Genomic DNA, 22,929 nt, shown 5'->3' on the forward strand with positions numbered 1-22,929 from the left:
TTAAGTTTGTCAGAGTCCTTGGTCAGGTCTTCAAATGTCTTCTTTTATGTGACGAACAGTCAAAATCCTCAATATATTGCATTTGTGATAATTATAAACAGAGGCTGATGTTTGAGAGTCGGGAAACAGCTTCTTTTTTTTTTGGCATAGCTGCTTGAAAAACTTAAACAAGTAATCAGTTGTCAAGTTATTTAGGGATTATTTTTATGAACTGATTCTTGCAGCTCTAAATAGATGTAACATATAAAGTACCTTAATTATACTGTACCCTCCTTAAACTTAGGTAATGAGTTTTTATCCTAGAGCTATTAAGACATATTTTTATGACTGGCACTTTCATTTGGGCTGCCCAGTACTTTTTAATCACTTAATTAGAGGTATACAGTAATTACCCAACAATTTTAGAAGATGAGGTTCTCAGCTGACACTGCATTTTTACCAAACATTTTAATGTAATCTTAAGAAAATGTGCAGTACCTTAACTGGCTGTTGGTTGGTTTGTTAGTAAATTTCTTATTCCTTAATTGACCATCACAACCTTAATTTCTGCCATCTTATTGGTAAGGGTTTCTCACAGGTGTAATTTTGTTTAAGTAATTTTCAGATAGTAGACTCTAACTGGCATGTTGGCATGACATGATACCAAAGGACTGAGTCAGGCTTTGACGGAAGATGGGAGTAGTGTTGTTGCCAAGGTAGCAGGTGTAATGCATGCATGTAGTTTTCAATTAGTATTGCTTATAATAATGATGATCTACATGACCATTGTTTGAACTTACTTACAGGTAAGTACGATTGTTTTGTTTCATTATGTTCTATAACTTTTATTTGCTGAAAATTATGAGGTGACATTCTGATTTACTGTGATAGATTGGGTTGACAACAGGCCTATTTACATTCAGTACAAATCCTCACAGAACCTGATTTATTTTCTCTCCTACCACCTTTTAACCCCTCACACCTTCTTTTGTTTTCTTCTCACTGCTTTCCTCCTCCTGTCTTCCCATATAGCGTCACATACTGGCTGTTTTCTCTCTCTCTTGATTGATAAACACAGCTACTCACAAAGATAAAATGCCTTCAGTTACTGATACAGGTTCACAATTTCAGTTGTTTATATGAGACAAACACTCTGTGTATTGTTATTCTCTTATACATCTGTGCATGTGACATTGCCGTGCAGCCTGTGTGACCACACTTATTAATTTGGCTTACTCTTTTTTTAGTGTTTCTATTTTATTTTTGTCCTTATCCCTCCGCTCAACCTACATCTCCCTGCCTTTACTCCTCTGTCTCTACTTCTGCTTCACTTCCCATGACATACACCCCCCTCCTCGACCAAGCAGCCACCACTGTTTTCCCCTCTACTATCTCCGACAGCCTCCCGTTTTTCATCCGTCCATCACCCTGTTTGCAATGACAAGATGTGGAAATATCAAAGGCAGAAAGACAAATGAGTGAAGGTGGCGGTGCTGGAGGAGGAAACATATTCAGTGAGAGACTTGGCTGTGCAGAGAGCAAGCGAGAGCGTCGCCTTCCCATCTTCGTTCTCCCCCCTCCCTCTCTCTCCCCTCTACTCTCTCTCTTTTTCTCTCTCTCCGAGCATGTGTGTTGGTGTGTGCGCCTCTCGTCTCTCCCGGCTCCGCTGTTGTTCGTCGCTGCTACAGATGAGCTGGGAAGAGGACAGAAAGCGGATGTATCTGGCCAGAGGAAGAGGAAAACGGGAGGAGTTTGGATCGGCATGCAAGACTAACCAGCAGCTCTGATCATCAACAGCCCTCTCTCTCTCTCTCCCCCTCTCTCTCGCTCTGTCTCTCTCTCTTTCACACGCGCACAAACACACTCACACACTCGCGCCGGCTGGATGTCTTCTTGCTAGGTTGAACGAGAGAGAGGTGCTTAGGCTTGTCATTAGTTTGGGGCATGGGGGATCCTGAGGAACCTGGATGTGCATGTGGGTGTGTGTTTGTCCGTGTGTGTGTGCATGAAGACTGAGTTACCGCCTGAGTGTGTGCGTTTTTGAATGGAGATGAGTCGGGACGTTAAATACACAGAGGCAGCTTTGATTGGCTTGCTGCTTAAATGACTCTCACCTCTTGCTCTGGGTGTCACAGAGGACTTACCTCTGGGATTTTTGTCAATGAAATCGAGCAGTTACAGAGGGCGACAGAGGATGGAGGGGAGGCAGGGGGGTAGGGGTGGGGGAGCAGTTTGGGATTTTGGTAGAGCGTGTGTTTAGTGGATATATGTGAGAGTGTTGGGGGTGTAGTAGGAGCTGCTGGCAGCCACAGTAACTCTCAGCTCAAGGGAGTGATTGAGAGTGGAGGTGGAATGGAGAGGGATGCCCTGAGGGAGCATCTTTATCCTCTGTCTCTTACTTTCCATAGTAGTTATTTGGATTGTGGCGAGGTTTGCCTTCATATGTTTACTTCCTCTTCTTTGTCATTTGTTGCTTGGCTTTAAATTAGCTGTTTTTTCTGTTTTTATTTTTTTCTGTGATTGTTTGCTGCAGGTCTCTGTTTCTGTCTTCTACTTTCCTCTTTGTCTCTTGCCCTATTGTGCCACTATTTTCCTCTTCTCTTTCTTCCTGCATCTTATCAGTATCGTCGATATGATTGTGGAATCTATGTTTGTTATTGACATTTCGTCTCTGCCTGTGCAGGTGTGAGTGCACCAGGGGCTCCCTGGCTGAGGAGCAGGAGGGCTGATGATGGATCTGAAGGAGAGCTGTGGCAGTCAGGGGAGCCAGGAGACCTCCAGCCTGCGCCCCACCTCCTGGCAGGCCTTTGCTCATGCCAGCACACTGCATGGCTTGCGCTATGTTTTCCCTTATGGTCAGCCCAGTGTGCGCCGCTTGCTCTGGGCAGCAGCTCTGCTGGCCTGCCTGGGACTGTTAGCCCTGGAGAGTGCTGAACGCCTGGCCTATTTCCTCTCTTATCCTCACGTTACCAGCGTGGATGCCGTGGTATCGAGCAGCCTGGTCTTTCCCGCCGTGACCATTTGTAACCTCAATGCATACCGCTTCAGCCGTCTCACACGCAATGACCTATACCACGCAGGAGAGTTAATGGCCTTGGTGGATGTGCACCTGAAAATCCCCCAGCCACACCTGGCTGAGCCTGATGTGCTGGCTTCCCTGCAGGAAAAAGCCAACTTCACCAAATATAAGCCCACACCGTTCAGCATGAAGGAATTCATCGAGAGGGTTGGCCACGACCTGAAAGAGATGATGCTCTACTGCCGCTACCAAGGCCAGGAATGCAGCCACAGCGACTTCAAAACTGTGAGTCCACTCTTTTTTTTAAATGTCAGCTCTGTTCTGAGATCAGGTGGGGTCAGAGTGTCTTTGCTGCCTCACAGCCCTTAAAGGACTGTGGCACTGAGGTGTTTGGGTTGCGTGTTCTGAGTCTTGCAAGTTTCCAGAGATGGATCATTTTTTTTTGCCAGTAAAATGACTTGATATATGCTGATAGCTGCTCTTTCCCTCCCACGCTTCTACTCTGGGAGTCTCCTGCTGTGTTTTCTCCTCGGGACTTTAGTGTTTGGCTGCACAGGTTGACTCTGATGCTTTGTTCTGTAAATATGCGCTCTGCTGTTACCTTGTTGCTATCCGCAGCCCCTACATCTTAACATTGTGTTTACTGGTACATACAGTTATGCAACCGGTGTATAGTATTGCAGTCACTTAATGAAAGAAATTGTTTTGTGTTGGGCCATAGTGAATAGTAAATTACCCCAAATCCCTCTGCTACCTCATACTTCATTCCAGCCAAATAGTTTTCTTTCTTTCAGAACATTCAAAGGATGTTTCTGAACCTGCTGCTTTGTCTGATAGAGCCAAAAAAGCCAAACAAATGGACCATTATTTGGATGATTGCTGGTGTTAATTTCTAATAATTAGAAAACTAATTTGGCTTGCCGTTGAGTGTAGCAGCCTCTTATTTCGTTTGTTCTATGTCAAAACTGTGCTTGTAAAACCTGAGGACATAGACCAGAGCTAAGTAGTGTTATGTTGTTTAGAGGCTGTGCATTTTCATGCACTGTTAAAACTGACACGCTGATCATTTAAGGCCTTTCTGTTTCAACAAATACTCCACTTTTTGGCAGATCAAAGTGAGCAAGTGTTGGCACTTGTTGCATACTTGGACTCTCTGACTGACTCTTAATGAAGTCCAGCAGTGAATAGGTGAACACCATGTAAAAGTTAGAAGAGAATAGTTAAACTCTTCTGTTGACCTTGTGAATAAAAAGACTATAATTTCAATGTCATTTCTTCAATGACAAACAAAAGTCATAAGACTTTTAAGATCTTCTAAGATGCCTCTGGAAACTCTTGTGAAGGATCCTGTTGCTGGTATTTTAGAGTACCACACCAGGGTGTTTGCAAGGTTTACCTCGTGACCACAAATCATACATACATTTCTGCAGACGATTTTTTAATATATTCTGTACAGTTTTAGGGTTTAGGATGTATTTATTCTGCAGTTCTATTGTTAACGATTGTTGGCATACTCTTGAGTTGAAAATCCATCTCGCTAAACACCAGGTCTGCATAAGCTTTGTTGGTGCTGCATTGTTGTTGCCTAATAATGTTGTTTAAGTTCAGATTGATTTTGAAAGGACTGCACTACATTACCTTATTCTAATAACAGTGTAACTATGACTAAGATTGTGGCTTAATGGAATTTATTGAATCTGAATCTTATCAAATTCTGTATTGAATCTAAATGGGTTTAGTTTTCAACATTTACAAACAATAGTAGTTATAACTAAGTAAAACTCAAAGATTAATTTAATCAACACCTTTTGTTGGCGGACAGGACAGAAACACTTTTTTAGCAATAAACTTAATTTGCCTCTCAATGTGTAGCAACAAGCTGTGTGAAATGAGCAGAATTTACATTTCACACCTTACTTTTCATGAGTTACTTTAATACTGGAAGTCCTGGTTCCTGAGGGCTGTTAAGTTAATGAGCTAAAAATACCAATATAAAATGACTAGTACAACAACTGGGAAATTCCTACACCTGAAATGGGCGTGACATGATGGAGAAGAATGTGGTTGTGGACTGGAGTTAAAGTGAAATGTCTTTGGGATGAACTGTTTCAACATGCCATTTTTATGTTAATAGTAGTGCAAAATTTAGGGTGTCTGCTTTTGGTTATATCCATTCAGTTAAGGCAAGCTGTTGGCTTTTTAGTGCCACAACAATCCTGCACTGTTGCACTTGAACATATTTCAGTGAGTTCCATGCAATAAGGTTAAGGTTTAGACATAAAATTTGGGGAATTAGAGCAGTGGCATTAGAGATTCTTTAGTGTTAGTCAGAAAGGGCAGCAACTAGTGCTGACAGATGAATCGTATTTTCATTGTTATCGCCATATGAACATATGCAATAAACACATCGCAAAAGACTGATTGAAACGTGATGAATTAGAAAAAATGATTTCATTTACACACGCTATGCAGTCACAGGCTTTTCAAGGCGCAATGCCTGAGCCAAATGAGCCGTAAAAAAAACTGCTGCGTGTGTCGAGCTGCAGCCTCTTACGCACACTCACACGCACACACACACACACTCACACGCACACACACACACACAGAGATCACGGAGGCGGCGGTGACCAGTGAGGAGAAAAGTTTTTACAACAACTACGGTTGTAGCACTGTGAGTGTCATTACAACCTTTGTGTGTAAAAGTGAGATTAGCGTCCTCCATCACACCACCTGTTCAACAAGATTTGAAATGAAGAAGAACTACATTTTCAACTTCTCCATCTGTTTATTGTACGCGAGTACAGAGTACTAAAGTTAAGCTAATAGTAAACTGTGATGAACAAGCTAAAAGGAAAACTGTCTTTGTGTAGACTGCAGCTTAATTTACCACAAACTTTTGTAAACTTATAACTACAGCCTGAGACAGCAGTCCCCCCCCCCCCAGCAGTGTTACCTGCAGCAGAGGGAGCAGGACGGAGGAGATGACCGATAGTGACCATTTTCTGTGTTCCTCATTCAGCTTTACTCAGCAAAACTGTTTATACACATTTCATTTCATTTGTTTATTGAAGTCATAACGTCATTGAAGTATTGAACACTGTCATTGCACATCGCAAGTTTTCCTCATATCGTGCAGGCCTAGCAGCAACTTACAATTATTTTCATTATCGATATATTCTGCCTATTATTATTATTATTTAATTAAATAATTAATCATTTGGTCAATGAAATGTCAAAAAATGTAAAAATCAAATGTCACGTTTTGAACAAAAAATATTCTGTATATGACTATATACAACAAAGAGAAGCAGCAAATCCTGTCATTTGAGAAGGTGAAACCTGAGAATGTGTAGCAGTTTTCACAGTTTTTGCTTGGAGATGATAACAGATTTAACGGAAACGGTTAATTAATTATCAAAATAGTTCCAGATTATTTTTTATATCGATTGACTAAATGATAACTGGAGTAATCATTTCAGCTATAGTACCATAGTCTATTGAATCCAGGTATTTTGCTGAACGGGAGTCGGATCCAAAATGGAACTGCATATCGTGATGAAATCCAACCCTATGTATGACAAAAATATGATGCCAACTCAGCATGGTAACAGACAACACAACTCAAGCAAGCTTTATGATTTTTCAAGTAGCTTTTAATATTGCACAGAAATGAGTGGAAACAACTGGCTTCTTGGTACAGCTACAGTCAGCTTTGTACTTCTCCTTCAATTACATTGGTCTATGGAACAGAGTTATTATGTACAGTATGTATCATGGCACAGGGTCATGTAATGCACTGCGGCCTGACTTTCTATTTAAAGCTCGTACACAGATTGCAGCTGATAGAGTTAACGAGATGTTCTTTTTGTTTGTCGGCCTCAAAACTGACCAGTGGTGCATGCACAACGTGAACAGCGCTCTGGGATCTGATGTGCTTTGATGAGCTCTAGACTGATGAGACTAGTAGACTGTTTTGTCATTAACAGCACATCCACAGCATTATTGCACCTCAGCAGTGTGTAATCTAAGACAATAAATCTTGTAGGTCTGTGTTTGTTACTGTTGGATTGATACATTCATGTTTCAGCCCGAGAGATGCTCAATGCGCAGACGCTAAGGGGAAAAACAACAATGGTGGATCACATGTTGGCCATAGTGATTTTCCATTCATGCCTTCAGATGGATGCTCCCCCTGGAGCTCTGATCCATATTGCAGTGAGCCACAGCAAAGCTACAACTGAGCAGTTCCCTACTCATGTCTGCCAGGACAACGTTTGATTTTCATAATTTCATTCTGTTGAATCTTCAAGCTAGCCTGGCTCTGTCATTGCCTTCCCATGTAGCCCACTGAGTCTCTATTTGACTTCCCTTGGTAACCATCTTGCAAGCTGTCTGACACGCCTTTGACCTCAAGCAGGGTTCAAATATAATCATGTTGACAGAGAGGCTACTAGAAGGCACTGTCATCCTCTCTGCCCGCTGCCTGTTGCTGCTGCTGAGCTCCTCCTGACTTCTCCTCACTCCTCTCTGTTGACTCGCTCTGTCTCTTCTCTCTCTGTCACTGCAGCGACACACCTTCCTATCTATGGTGCCTTCTGAGAGGAAAGAAAAAAAAACAAAACAAGAAACACCAGGTCCCCAAAAATAGAAAAGATGCATGCATGAATGCACTCATGCACTCATTGCATTCACACAAACGCATACACAGACACTAAAATATACGCATACATGACACAGTACACACACACACAGAGGGACAACATTACCATGACACTCCAGGGACCCGAGTCAGCATTTGAGTGACATTGTGATGAATGACCGTAGGGGGGATTGTGGGGACATGGGAGTCAGTGTGATGTGACTGATGGAACTGGAGCAGAGTACTGCACAAATGGGAAGTGGCATCAGTGTACGCATTTCCACCTATATGCATGTATAATGTGTCTCTTCAGATGTGCAGACTGCTCATCTTGTTAATTTATGCTCATACGGGAGCACGTCTGCAATCCACCTGACATGATTCATCCTAAATAAGCACTTTGGTACACTTGTTTTTCCAAGGATGCCAAAAAGGAGGGCACATCTTGAGCCAAATTCAGCATTCTCCTATCCAAGCAGAGCTAGTGAATGATACAATAGCCTGCCTTCACCCTGTTTAGAGATTCTTTCAATCCAGTATCTCTGCAAGGATGCTGAGTAGTCAGAATACAACTCCATCCTAGTTAATATGGTGTGACTGTGGATCAGTGAGAAGGTTGTGGTGCTGAAGGGAAAAATCCAGAATATACAGTCTGGATTCAGATTGCGTCCACATGTGTCAGTAACAACTACTGAAATACTGTAGTTTACTTCAAAATGTTAGACGTAATTTTGTTTATCTTCTTTCACTTAAATCATAAAATGACATGATCATACTGCATTATCATTTTGCAAATTTCTGTTTAGAACTGGAAACTAACAAGAAATTGCATTACAGAAATGCCATACAGAAATGTTTGTCCACCAAAGAGCACTGACAACATTATTTCTCAACTGTAGAACACCCTGGTCACAGATCTTAAATAATGAAATGTAAAGGATCCTCAAGTGTTTGTGTAAGAAATAAATATTGTCAATTTTGTTTTATTGGATATTTTTAAAACCTGTAATTACCAATATGATATGAATTGAAATATTTAGATACTCTTAGGTTTTGTACCAATACCACCTCAATTTAGGAAATATAGAGTTTAGGAAATATAGAGCTAAACCTTTTTCTTAATTTAATGAAAGAAGCCAAACTGACACACCTGTCCCAGACCTACATGTACAATATCATGATATACTGATACTGAAGAAAATACTCTTAATTGGGGATTTTCTCACAGTTTTTAATACGGGACATAGGCCAGAAATAAAAATCACATCAAAATACACTTTGTAATAGAACATTAACTTTAAAAAAAAAAGAGCAGACGCCTAATGTCACATTTAATGACTGTGACTATGGTTTCGGTTGCAATCTATTTATCAGAATTGATCATGAGTTGAGATGTGTCAGGATTTGGGTCCCTTATCACTTCAGCCAATAATTTTTATGTGGTAAAATATTGTGATTTTGATTTTAACCATAATGCCCAGCCTTAAGAAGGTGTGCAGATGTCAGTTCGAGTAGATCATGTGTCATGTGTATGTGAATTAGAGATTTCCCCTTGCCTGTGTTTGTTTTAGAATGTGATTGCAAACATGATTAAACACTGATTGATCGCACTGACAAGCCACATCAGTGACTGCCAGAGTGAATCATTTCAGTGTGCCAGGCCTGCACTCGCTGCATACTTCATTTATATATATAAAGACCCTGGAGCACTGCAGGCCAGGGACGACCCTATCACACACTCTGCCTTAATGTGAAACCTGATAGCAGCCAGACCCTGAGCTCTGTATCACAAAGACACTAATTAGCCACTCGTCTCTTCCTTTTACTGAAGCCTTGTTGTATCAGCACTGCAAATGTTATGGTGCTGGCTGTTTACAGCAACAGCAATTAGCCATTACACACAACCTGTGGCCTTAACACTTCACAGGCTGATCATTGCATGACTAGATTTGCTTTGCTCTCGCCAGCAGAGCCTCACAAGACTACCGTCAGTCATAATCAGGGAGGATTGTGTTCTTTATAATCTGTCCTCCCATTTATCCTCTGGTCACTCCATCTCTCTAACTGCATTTTATCATCTTCAGATTAATTTCTCAACATTTAAAAGCCCAATGCATCACAATAGGTTTTAGTGGTTGTACTGTATTAATCACTTATGTGGTATTACCATGGCATTTTACATTCCTGGCAGGAATGATGTCTGAGTCTCTTAAAGGGCATGGAACTGCCACCCATAAGCCCACCACTCTGAAACACCCCGGAGAGGCAGCGCCGACCTTTGCTATTTAACCAGCTTGGAAGAAAAGCTGGAGTGCAGCCACAGACAGACAGCTCAGTGTGGATAGTGCTTATGTGGTAGACACTGCAGCTGGCTGCAGTGGTGGATTATGGTAGGCTGTTGATATAGTGTGTGTTGTGGTGAAGCTTAAAGCAGCAGTAATTTTCCCTGAAGGGTTTTCCTCATCCTCAAACCACTGATACTGACTTATTGGCTGTACTGACAGTTGGGGGTTTAATGATTGATGAAATGATTGAGTAATTTAGTTTGTTAGGTGTCCAACCAAAAATAAGAAAGGTTAGCGTAACCCTAAACTGCTCCATCCATTTTCAAAGGTCTCGTCATAAAAAGGTTATACAGATGTTTTTCTTGCTGCCATAGAACCATGGTCTTGCACTTGAGTAAGTTGTGACTTAGCAGCATAAACGATGCAGAGGTTTTCTTTTGCCCTGACCTGAGCTTACTGGGAAGTCATAAACCAATTAATACAGAATATAGCATGTGTAGATAGATAGATAGATACTTTATTTATGCCCTAGGGGAAATTCATGTGTCGGTTAGCTCATTGTTGATAATAATAAAAACAGTTAATAATAAATAAACAATAATAATTAGATTAGTCCACTTCTTTTGGCTGAGGTGTTGTATAGCCTGATGGCAGTGGGAACAAAGGATCTCCTGAACCTCTCTGTTCTGCAGCGCAGTGAGATGAGACGTTTGCTGCAGCTGTAGCTGCTTCTCTGTTCTGCTAGAATGTTGTGAAGAGGATGGTTGGTATTGTCCAAGATGGCCTCCTTACATTGCGTGCGTCACTCCACAATAGTCCTGAGTGAGTCCAGACTCCTGCCGAGCACAGACCCAGTCTTTTTATAATACATTTAGACTGACTTTCTTTATGCTTAAAATGTCACTGAAATAGAACAACTCTTTTGCGGGATGGTGTTAAAATTATTTTGTGCACTTACTTCACTGTGCAGTGTATTAAGTTTGGTTATGATTTGGTAATGGATATGGCTTTATAAAATCAGTACCAGTCGATCCAAAAAAAAAGCCCCTAGTTCTGCTCAAGACATCACTGCTATACATATTTATTTGTTGGCCCAGTTGATCACCTTTTGGTGTTTTAAGCAAGACAGAAAAGAGGTTTATAGCAGAGACAGAGAGTGTTGTCAGTGACTGAAGAGAGGAGTAGACGGGACATGAAGTCATGGTTTGAGTCTGGATGTTGGCTGGCATTCACACCAGAAAAGAGAGAAGAGGAGACTGGAAGAGAGGAGAGAAGTACGGTCCATTACCTCAGCAGCCTGTCTGGAGACCTACTTCATCTTGGCCACGGGAGGAGGAGGAGAAGGAGTGTATGCGTGTTGTTCATGAGTGTGTGTTTTAATATGCTGTAGGGCATGTTTTTATTTTCATGTGGATTTTGTTGTAATGTGCTGTCACATGCAGTCAGTCTTGCTTTTCATGTGTGTGTCTGTTGTAGCTGCTCTATGAATTAGCCATCAGTTGCTTTCAGCAGATACTGACAAATTATTATGAAATCAAAGGTGAACTGGCTAGTTAACTGTTACATAGTGAAAATTATGAGCTGTTTGAATCAGTAGTTAGCTTCCAAGAAGAATGGTATCTTGCATAATCATGATAATGTTATGCTTTATTGATCTGCATAGAAAGTCCTTTTTTTGTTTACCAACCTCTGCAGTTCAGTTACAGAGCAGCAGGACTTGCTCTAAGGCCATTCAGCTTAATGGTTTCAAGTATGGATGCATTTAGAAAAGAAAAGGTAAGAAACAGGGTTCCGCTTCCAGCTGCAAATTGTTAGAAATTGTAATATAGTATATATTTTTCATGTGTTGAAGCTATAATGGCTTTAACTGAGCATGTACTTTGAAGTGATTGTGCCCTGAATTACATTAAAACTAAGACTAAATTTCAGAATTGTAGGCTACTTAGTTGATTAAGAAAATCGCAGCAAATTGATGCTTCAGTGAGAAAGTCATAAAATCTCAGTCTTGGTTGTCGGAAAATATCATGTGGGTGGGTACTTGTGTGATTGCTGGAGGTTGCCATTACATGTTTATGCTCCTTGCAGCTGTAGAGTGTAAGAGTTTTTTGGCCCCGACAGGTTTCTTGTTAAGCTTTCACAATATTCTGCCTGAACATAGTTTACTCAACACGTGTTTTTGTTTGTCCCAACAGCTGGCGGCTGAAATTTCAGCTCTTTTCATGGGTATGACAAAGTTCAAACTGTATGGGCTCATGTTTTCAGCATTTTACTGATGATGGCTTTTACAGTTCACTGTGTGCATGCAAAATTCTGGCTGAACATACTCAAGCATAATTAGGGCTTTATTTTCGAAATAATCTGTGGTCACACTGCTTCTCTATCCTCTGCTGTCTACTCTATCTGCTCTCCGGGAGAGGTGGGGCTGCAGGTACACACACACACACACACACACACACACACACACACACAGCAAACAGCATGACAGAAGCTGCGTTGGACACAGAACCAGGTGAAATAAAGATAACTGAAAATTACTGGAGTTAACGACAACTATCACTGAACTTTATTATAAGTGAAATAAAAAGTAAAAGGCCAATAAGAACTTTATTCAACCAACTGTTCAATATGCAACAAACAGCAAAAAGATATTTTCATCTGTTTCTTCCGCCGACCCTTGGTGTCTTTTACACAACAACTTGGCGCTGGTTATGCTAACAGCGAACTGTTAGGAAACACTACAACGAAAGCAGTCTGTATGTGAATCTAACTGATTTTCTTAGTTTAGTTCTTAGTTCTTTAGTTCACAAATCTTAAAACGTGGCAGATTGTTGTAAACTGAGCAACTGGCTGAGACTAACCAGAACAATCAATTTAAATCCTGTTCTGAATTCATTGTTTTTTTTTAAATTTTTTTTTAAAAGAACCAGTAATAGTCTGAGCTGGATCATTAAGTGTATGTTTAATGTCTGACTTTGGGAGGATGAGCACATTGCAGTTTAAATCCCTTCACTCTAAGTCTTGTTTAACCAGTGCTATTTTGTGGTTATTATTTCTTTTGGCGCTCAGTGACATCAGCCACAAACGTGATGGATCTTCCTTAGTAGACGGAGCTTTTTAATGTCATTTGTCGTTGCAGCTGATAAATACTTTCATAAAGTTATAAGCGTAATATCCAAAAANCATAAAGTTGTCTGCTGCTGCCTGAGAATTTACACTGAATAAGTCTTTGAGAAGAATCTGGGTTTATTGATCATGCCAGTGTCATTTAGATTTTCCAGTAAAAATGAATGGTTTAGATCAATCGACTATTCGATTAATTCGTTAGAGAAATACTTGTTAGTGGCAGCCCTAAGCGTAATATCCAAAACCAAAAGTTTAAGACCAGGGTATCTAATCTTTGCTGGAAAAGTCTCCTAGTGTCTCTAGCTCTAGCTTATTAAAGACAACCTCAGGTTTATGTCAGGGTATGTAGGGGTGGGCGATATGACGATATTAGATCGTGAAGGATTACAACGTGAAGACGATCTTTCAAACTGCAGAGATCGTGGGATCGTCTAGGGCACATTCTATAAATTGCAGTTCTATGCTGATGCACCGACGCACCAGACGTATTGACGTCGTCAACCTGACCGACCAATCATAGCGAATTACGGGCAGTGACGCGCTTTCCTACCCGCCTCCTTGTTTGTGTGTGTAGCGGTAGCACATGGAGAGCGATGGCTGAAAGCCAAACGGAGTCGGTCGCTAAAAAAAAATTCCACCTCCATTATATGGAATTGGTTTGGATTTTCCGCAACTGATCAAGCGCAAGCAAATGTAATTTGCAAAGTTTGCACAGAAACCGTTCGCACGTCAGGTGGTAACACGACGAACCAGAATGTTGTTGTTGTTTACCTTAAATTTTACGTTGTTTGCACATGCAGGCAAAACTGCGACTATTTGAAATAAAATCTGTTAAGAAAGGTTCTTTGGTCTAAATTGTCTGTTTTTCTTTTTCCAAGTTAAGATCGTGTTAAAATCGAAATCGTGATTTTATTTTTAAAAAATCGTGATATGATATTTTTGCCATATTGCCCACCCCTAAGGGTATGTTGCCTATCTGAAAGTGGGGATTGGAATTTCACAAATTCAAAGAGTAAGAGAAATAATTTTGTTATTTCATTGCAGTTTCTAACTGAAAAGTTGTTCAGATAAAAACTCAGAAACATATAGGAAGTAGGCACATTAAGGTAACCCTTTGGTAACATATATTTCCTAATGCAAGTTTTCACCGGTTATTAAGAAGTTGTCCAACAAATAAGTCATTACCTTCCTCAATTATTAAAATGGTGACAACAGCAGTATTGAGAGAAGTGGTAACAATTTGAAGCACTTGTATTTCAAAGGGTACAATACACTGAGCATGTGACATGAAGCTGAACCTCATTTATCACCCCCCCCTACATGATCAACTTTGCTTATTTTCCTCTCTTGGTGACATGATTGTGTTTTATGATCAGATTTTCTGCTATATAAACATAGATGATGACTACATAAACATTTCCTCTGCAGCATAAATACAGCTTTGAGGATTTTATTACCGTAGTGGTCGAACGTGATTTCATGCTGTCTGCAGTGATACTCTTCCTCCTGTGCTCTCTGTCTCCTGCTCTGTTTTTCTATTACCTTTCATATCCCAGCCTTCTTCCCCTCTCCATAATTTACCAGACAGTGTCTGTATGGAGCATTAGATGCTCAAACTTGACTGGCTGACTGCCCTCCTTAAACAGGCTGACAGACTCTTTTAGACTTCCCTTTGTCCACCTGTCTGTCTATCTTTAATCTTTGTAAGCTGCCCAGTAGCTCTTTTGATCCTGGCGTTCAGCGTCACCTGAGAGCTGTGTGCTTGAGGCCTCATGGGTCTGTTTGCTGGGCTAAAGAGATTTAGGCTGCTTTAATGGAAAGTGACCACTGCTTAAATGGATACCTTGATATTTTGAGCCGCAGTGTCTTTTGTCATGTTTGCTAAACACTTGTCACATTTAGGGAGTGTAGGAAAGTACTTGTTGCATGTTTTTCTGCAGTACATTTTCTTAATGATTCAGTCAATTAATCAGTTGGACTTGACATTCCACAAAATGTTAAAATGCTTCATCATTCAAACAGTTTAGAGGTTGCTTTTCTACAATTGCTTCTTGTTGGTAAATGGAGAACTTTTGAAGTGCTGCTGTAATTTGCCATATAGATGCATTTTTTTTCCCTTCAAATGTGACTTGAAATACCAGTCTAAAAGTTTAAATGTCAAGATATCCCTTCAACAGTTTGACGTGCCAGCGCTGACCCTCCTGTCTCCAGGTACGGCTGCTGTCCTCCTGGAAAGGATCTTACATTGGTGTCAGGACAATGTGCGCTCTTTTTGTCAAAATGACGCATGTGTGCAGGACAGCGTGACTGGAAATCACAGACACTGGCCCCACGAGGGCAAAATTGGATTGATTCTCTCTCTCGGCTATTCCTTTGTTTAAACAGGGCTTTTCTTTCCTCCATATTTTGGGCTGTATCCCACCCAGAAGAATGACAGCCCGAACGCATGATGAATTCTTTTAAATTTTAGTTGAGCTCTGCAGTCAGCTGACTTTATGATCAGTTATCTTAGGCCCAGATAAATACACTACCTGTGTGTGTGTGTGTGTGTGTGTGTGTGTGTGTGTGTGGTGTTGTGTGTGTGTGTGTGTGTATATATGTGTATGATGCTCGGCTTGAACTTCAGCAGATCGTCTTGACCATGTATATATATATATATATATATATATATACATACACACATACACTCACTGGCCACTTTATTCGGTACACCTTGCTAGTACCGGGTTGGACCCCTTTTTGCCTTCAGAACTGCCTTAATTCTTTTTGGCATAGATTCAACAAGGTGCTGGAAACATTCCTCAGAGGTTTTGGTCCATATTGACATGATGACATCATGCAGTCGCTGCAGATTTGTTGACTGCACATCCATGATGCGAATCTCCTGTTCCACCACATCCCAAAGCTTCTCTATTGGATTGAGATCTGGTGACTGTGGAAGCCATTTGAGTTCAGTGAACTCATTGTCATGTTCAAGAAACCAGTTTGAGATGATTTGAGCTTTGTGACATAGCGTGTCATCCTGCTGGAAGTAGCCATGAGAAGATGGGTACACTGTGGTCATGAAGGGATGGACATGGTCAGCGTTTAAAAGATGCTCAGTTGGTACTAAGGGGCCCAAAGCGTGCCAAGAACGTATCCCCCACCACTCCTCCACCGTTACACCACCACCAGCCTGAACCATTGATACAAGGCAGGATGGATCCATGCTTTCATGTTGTTTATGCCAAATTCTGACCCTCCCATCCGAATGTCGCAGCAGAAATCGAGACTCATCAGACCAGGCAATGTTTTTCCAATCTTCTATTGTCCAATGTTTGTGAACCTGTGCAAATTGTAGCCTCAGTTTCCTGTTCTCAGCTGACAGGAGTGGCACCCGGTGTGGTCTTCTGCTTCTGTAGCCCATCTGCTTTCAAGGTTCGACGTGTTGTGCAATCAGAGATGCTTTTCTGCATACCTTGGTTGTCACAAGTGGTTATTTGAGTTACTGTTGCCTTTCTATCAGCTTGAACCAGTCTGGCCATTCTCCTCTGACCTCTGGCATCAACAAGGCAGTTTCGCCGAGAGAACTGCCGCTCACGGGATACTTTCTCTTTAGAGATGATTGTGTGTGAAAATCCCAGTAGATCAGCAGTTTCTGAAATACTCAGACCAGCCCGTCTGGCACCAACAACCATGCCATGTTCAGTCACTTAAATCACCTTTCTTGACCTATTCTGATGCTCGGCCTGAACTTCAGCAGATCGTCTTGACCATGTCTACATGCCTAAATGCATTGAGTTGCATTAACTAGCAGTTGAACAGGTTTACCTAATAAAGTGGCCGGTGAGTGTATGTATTAAACTAAGTTCACAGTCCAAAAAATCAACTAGTTCACGTTAATTTCTTCTGTTTTTTGTTTTATTGGTTAATTTATTTTTAATGAGCTACTTTTTCAGTCGAACCTCCTACCACTCATCCATTTCAGCCCCCATTATTGCCACACTACTGTTTACCACTATAGAGTCACTGACAGAGATTACTTTTAAAAGCCATGAAAAACTAATTAGTATATTTTTTATGTGTATATGCTGTGAATTTGACTTAGGTGGAGGAACTTTGTGGCTGTTGGCTCATGATTGTACCCTTTCTTAGTGATTTCTCATTCACTAGTAGATATTTCAAAGGACTGGTAGGATGCTTCAGCTGGATGTGTCGTTTAAAATTCATTGCCAAGGTGGCTGACAAAATTTTTACTGGCCCTATCAGTCTCTTTACCTCTTGTGCACTCGCTGTGTGCCTGCCATTTAGGAAGTGGGCTGGTAAACTATTTGAAGGCCTCACTGATGTTAACGCGGCTGTACATATTTGCCTGATCACAGCAGTTGATTTTTCTTCTTTTGACCTTCTCCTCTTTGGCTGTTTCTTCTCCTTCTTGACAATGTGATTATGTTATGGAGTACACACTGCCACCGGTAGACATTCGTCTTTGCTGCTCGTCTGGAGTCGCAATCAGTTCCTTTCAATACTCCACACAGTCTGGCAGTGATGGAAGGGTAGACTGCTCCTTCCACTGGTGATACTTAAATTGACACTATTACTTAGTATGTGCTGGAGTTATTGTCTCTTGCTCTCACTTCCCCCTTTCCCTCATTTCCTCTCTTTCCCTCTTTTCTCCTTCTTTCCCTTGTCCTGTGCAAAAGCATGAATGGCCCCTGTTGCTGATTGGCCGGAATAGTGTTGAGTGTCCTGGTTCGAGCCGCTGTTTTTTCCCATGTACAGAATCAGGGCTGTGTAGGAACAGTAGATTTTTTTTTTTTTTTTTTTTTTTCAGCGCATACACACAGAATGAACAACTAGCAGGCTATGACGAGATATTCACTAAATTTGACAAAGTGTATTGGATTAGAATTGCTTACTCCACCTTTAACTCCACGGTACTCCATGTCTTTTATCTCATAGTTTCGGTTCCATAGCTCACAAATGTAGTGTTTGGGCTCACAGTGCTGTCATTGACCTTGTTTTCAGCAGGTCAGCAGCAGATAGCCTTTCTTAGCAAAAAAGCTCTAAAATGTATATGTCCAACAGACAAAGTAAACAGCTAGCAGGTAAACATAGTTGAGCATGCAATACCATAAGAACCAGAAATGTTTTTTTCATAAACGGATAAAAATAGAGTACCCAATACTGGATTTATCCTGTGAGGTGGACATGAACATGAATCCAAATAAATACTAATGATGCTCTTTGTCTGCTGGGTATGTTAATTGACAAGTGTTTGCTAACATGTTTGCTACAAAAACTTGCAATGTAATGCAAAAAGGTGGATAGAATTCTGCTGCTCCAAAGTTACTAAAAAAAGTAAAAAAAAAATAGATACTGCTTTACGTCTAAGGATGGGATTAATTATCATCTTGAAAAGAAATGCTGCAATTTACTTTTTGAAATTACCTTTACTTCTACTTCAGTTAGCTTTTAATGCTTTTTTTAAAGCCACATAGGAGTGTGATATCATGGCTTTTTAGTCAAAAGTCTACATATGAACCTTATCCTTCATTTACCACACATGTCTTGTGGCCATGTTGCACTCTTGTCTGTTGTCAGTACTGTCAGAGATTAGGAATATAATAATTTGGTATCTGCCTTTTACTGTGCTTCTTACTCCTTGTGTAGTTGGAGACTGCTGTTTTAAGAATTCAAATTTTGTTCTATTGAGACCTAGTAATGTCTCACCTCCATCTGCTTTCACTGCTTCCTTCTTTGGTTTGGTAGCTGCACTGAGGAATGAAGCAAAGCCTGAATGAACAACAGTATCTTTACCTGTTGTTATCATCCTAAAATGTTTTTTTTTTAAATTTAAAACATTTGAATTTATAGACTTTGCATTATTCAATCTACTGTTTACTCTAGTCCTCTTGTCTGTTACAATCTCTCCAGACCTTACGTCCAGTCCAGACCTTCAACATTCTGCAAAAAAGCACAGACCAGCTATGTAAACCTTGTTTCAATGGCTGCCTTGTATATCTGAACTTCTGACCTTTATATATAACAGGTCAGTGTGTGCTTTGTGGATTGACTTGGATGAATATTTTACCAAGCGTAATCCTTTTTTTTTTTTTTTTTTTTACAATATTTTTTTCCTATGGTGAAACTTTTAAAGAGCAAATCAGTAACATAGAAGTGCCTGCCAAAATTGCCTTTTTTTGCAAATTACACATAAATGAGCAGCATAGCATCAGTGCAAACAAATTATTTATTTCACTTTATACTGCTCTCACTTTTCACTTTACCTCTAGCCTCATTTCAGTCTTTCTCAGTCTAATAATATCATGCTTAGTTTGTGTCAGTCCTGCCTTCTTTACTTTCTCTCCTCAGCATTGACACTCAGTTCTGCTTTGGCAGTTGCTGCCTCAGTTTCCCTCCCCATTCATTATTCAGGGAACGTTTGCTTGTATGTCCTCGGATCTGGATCAGAATTCCATCCTGAGATACCACATGCGGCACCGTAGGGCGACTAGTACCATTAGTAACTGTCTCTATCATGTCATGCTACAACAACTCTTCCCATACTGCTGGCGGTGATACCGGCTGGTGTTCCTGACGAGATGAGTGCAGCCCTGTGAAGTGAATGTGCCAGCTCATTGTCAGCATCAGTCCTGATGCGGGAAGGTCGGCGGTTGTAGTGTTTAACTTGTTATAAATATGCACTGACAGCAGGAGAGCAGCAGGACGTGAGGACGACTGGCAGGCAGGCAGGTGGGGATTGTGGAGTAAAGCAGGTTAAGCTCAGTTTGGACATGTGTGTTAATGTTACAGTGGGCTGGAAGAAGGCCGCTGACACCCAAAGTGTTGCCGTCTCACGCCTGGCTGAGTGCATGATAAGGGCAGGATGAGTGGAGAAGATGAAGAGTCAGTGAAACTTTGTGTGGTTGTTTGTGACAGAGAAACGAGAGGTACAGTGTTATGTGTGTGTGTGTGTGTGTGTGTGTGTGTGTGTGTGTATGTGTGTGTGTGTGTGTGGGGATGTTCAGTTGGCAGTATAATTATTGTGATCTATATCCCAATGTATTTAACATAAGGCAGGGTGCAAAGAACTACAATTTTAATTATCAGTTAAACTGGTGATTACATATTGCCTACCCCTGTTCTCCGCTGGAATTTTCTCTCTGACAGTGTAGAGAAACTGCATTTGTTACTCATGTTGGGAAATACAATTTGTATGCCTCAGTATGTTGTTGTATTTTGGCATGCAATTTAGCTGAAACTGAACAACCTGGATTGTTCATCTTCTCTGCCTGCTAACAAACCAATTTAGAATTATATAAAAAGGAGAAAAGCAGCAATCTTTACATTCGAGAAGCTTATAGCTAGAATATTTGACGTTTTTGCTTAGTAAAGTAATGAATTCATTATCAGTAAGTTTATTGTTAGTCATCTTATTAATTAATAGAGGAACTGTTTCAGCACTAGAATCACTCTAGATTAGGGTGTTGGCATAAAATAAATTGTCAACGTTTTGTCAACGTTTCAGTGAAACCTGGACTGATTAAATCAAAGAATTTGTAAACAACATTAAAAGCTCTACTCTACACCCTGATGAAGTCAGCTTACCTGGTGAATAAATAGTTACTGCATCAGCAGCTCCTTATTTATGTTTAAAATATTTATGGTACCTGAATGCCTGAAAGAGAAACATACCTGCACACATTCCCTAAATACAAACACAAAGATGACTTCAGCACAGATATTTATAGCTTTCCTTTAACAGCATCAGACAGCTGTTAACACACAATCCCACCTTGTGTGTACATGTGTCAGGTGTAAGCTTTCCTTTGTTAGTATGGTGGATATCAGCCATGTCCGTATCATCTTTCTCATTTGTCATAAGCTAAGTCTCAGTAAAGCTTATAAGGTTTATTGAGACACTAATTTGCACCAATTCTCTGCCAAACATCCGAGAACCCACTGTAGAGACGGTAATGTGTGGTGAGAATGGAGGAAAGACTAGAGTGCTGCCTTTTGTTAAGCTTGTAGAATCTGTGCACAGCAATTGGTGTAAGACAATGTAGTAGTGCATTATATTCTGTTTCTGTTAATATTTTCCATCTTGAGTTTGCTTTTGAATGTAAATCATTTTAGATGCATGCTTCAGATGATAAGAAGTAATTAGAATTGTTCTGTACAGGAAAACATAATATGAGCCTAACTAAAGCAGTTCTAATGCAATATTTCGTGTGACAAACCTTGGCAAGATCTTTGAATTTTTTTCCTCTGTCTCCAATCCTTAATTATCACACAGCTACAGGTGATGTTGATACCATTTCGACTTGAACATTTGTTAATAGATTGGCCTGCAACACAGTGAAATCTGGGTAATCTATTATTAAAACTATACTGTATATTTTACAATATATTTATATTTACAATAGACATTGTTTTTTCTTGTAAGAAAATCATGAAAATGTTACATCTTGTCTGTTCAACAGTCCAAAATCCAGAGTTAGATAATTTACTATGAATAGTATCAAATTCTTACATTTGAGAAACTGGAAACATCAAATGTGAGACATTGTGCCTAAAGAATGATTAAAAAATAAGTGACTGTAAGAACTCTTTCAAAATAGTAGCATTCATTTTTTTTCAAACATCTAATCAAGTTATCCACTAATTGCTGCATTTCTAAGTCCAACTTGTTTTTTTCAATAGTTGATGACTTTTATCAACCTGTATAGTCAACTAAGGAACTGTAGCACTTACCTGTCTTTTGCACAACCCGTTGTTAAAAAAATGCACATAACATTTAAAACTAAAGCAGATAATCTAGCTAATTAAAGCAGAGATCTAGAAAAAGGTTATAGTGAAGTAATGCATTATTTCTTATTCCTGCTTTTTGGCTGTAGAACATACTGTCGCACAATGTTCATGTGATTATTCCATCCTCCATTTCGCAGTCACAGCATCTGTGTGTGCGTGCGTGTGTGTGTGTTTGTGTGTGCGCATCTGCTTGCATGTGTGTTTGCATGAGCGTGCGGAAGAAAAAAAAAAGGGTTTTAAACAAGTGCTGAAAGTCAGCTATTGTCATATGCACTGATTATCAACTCAAGCAACTTTCACAGATTTTTAATGGTGTCTTTTGATGATTTTTTAAAAAAAATATCAGTCAGATACAAAAGGAAAATAAGCAACTAAGAGTCATAAGTTCAGCAGAAATGTTGAATGGTCTATGTAAATGAGCTGAACACATTTGTCAAAATTTGCCAACACTGTTAGTTGTTAGTTACACACGACTATGCAGCAAAGCAGTCATCATTAAGGATCGTACAAGCCCCTAATGAGAATGTTGGTGTGTTTATTAAGCAAAACCTACTTTGAATGATATCTTAACCAGCTGCAGTGAAAGGCCAGCAGTAGGTTCTTGTTTAAATTAATGCTGTTTTCACAAGTCTAATTGTTCTTACCTTCCAGTACTCATACATGCAATAAAATCCAAATTCTTACTGTGGTTTCTGTAAGCTGTACGCAGCTCTCAGTCCTTTTATTTTCAGCTCTCCGCAACAGATGAACTGAAGTATGTGTATCAGCACCTACATAGACTATGTTTGGTCTGTATCTGTGTTAATACTTCATGGTTCAGAAAGTAGAATGCACATCAATTACACCTTGAGGTTACATTTACATGAGGTCTCCAATGTCTTCGTTAAGCAAGACTCCTGGTGCACATGTGCTAAAACTCATTAAACTGCATGAGACATTGTCATAGGGCATTTACTGATAAACCCAGAGCAGGAGGAAAAGGTAATTAAGATACATGATGAACAGACGCTGGCAACTACAGTAATTTCAACAGTGAATCTCTAGATAAAGTTTGCAACTAAACTGTATGGCTCTGGCTATGATATAGATGC

At 40.2% G+C, this 22,929-nt stretch overlaps 1 protein-coding gene across 1 annotated transcript in view; it reads left to right on the top strand.

The window, feature by feature from the left end:
• Positions 1-2,710: 2,710 nt before the first annotated feature.
• asic2 (acid sensing ion channel subunit 2) overlaps positions 2,711-22,929 on the top strand; it is a 368,823-nt gene continuing 348,604 nt past the window's right edge. The window contains exon 1 of the mRNA XM_022739489.1: positions 2,711-3,283. Coding sequence (XP_022595210.1) covers positions 2,711-3,283 — 573 coding nt within the window. The remainder of the gene's footprint in view (positions 3,284-22,929) is intronic.

Source organism: Seriola dumerili, unplaced genomic scaffold (assembly GCF_002260705.1).
Source record: "Seriola dumerili isolate Sdu_G_001 unplaced genomic scaffold, Sdu_1.0 BDQW01000044.1, whole genome shotgun sequence".
NCBI lineage: Eukaryota > Metazoa > Chordata > Actinopteri > Carangiformes > Carangidae > Seriola > Seriola dumerili.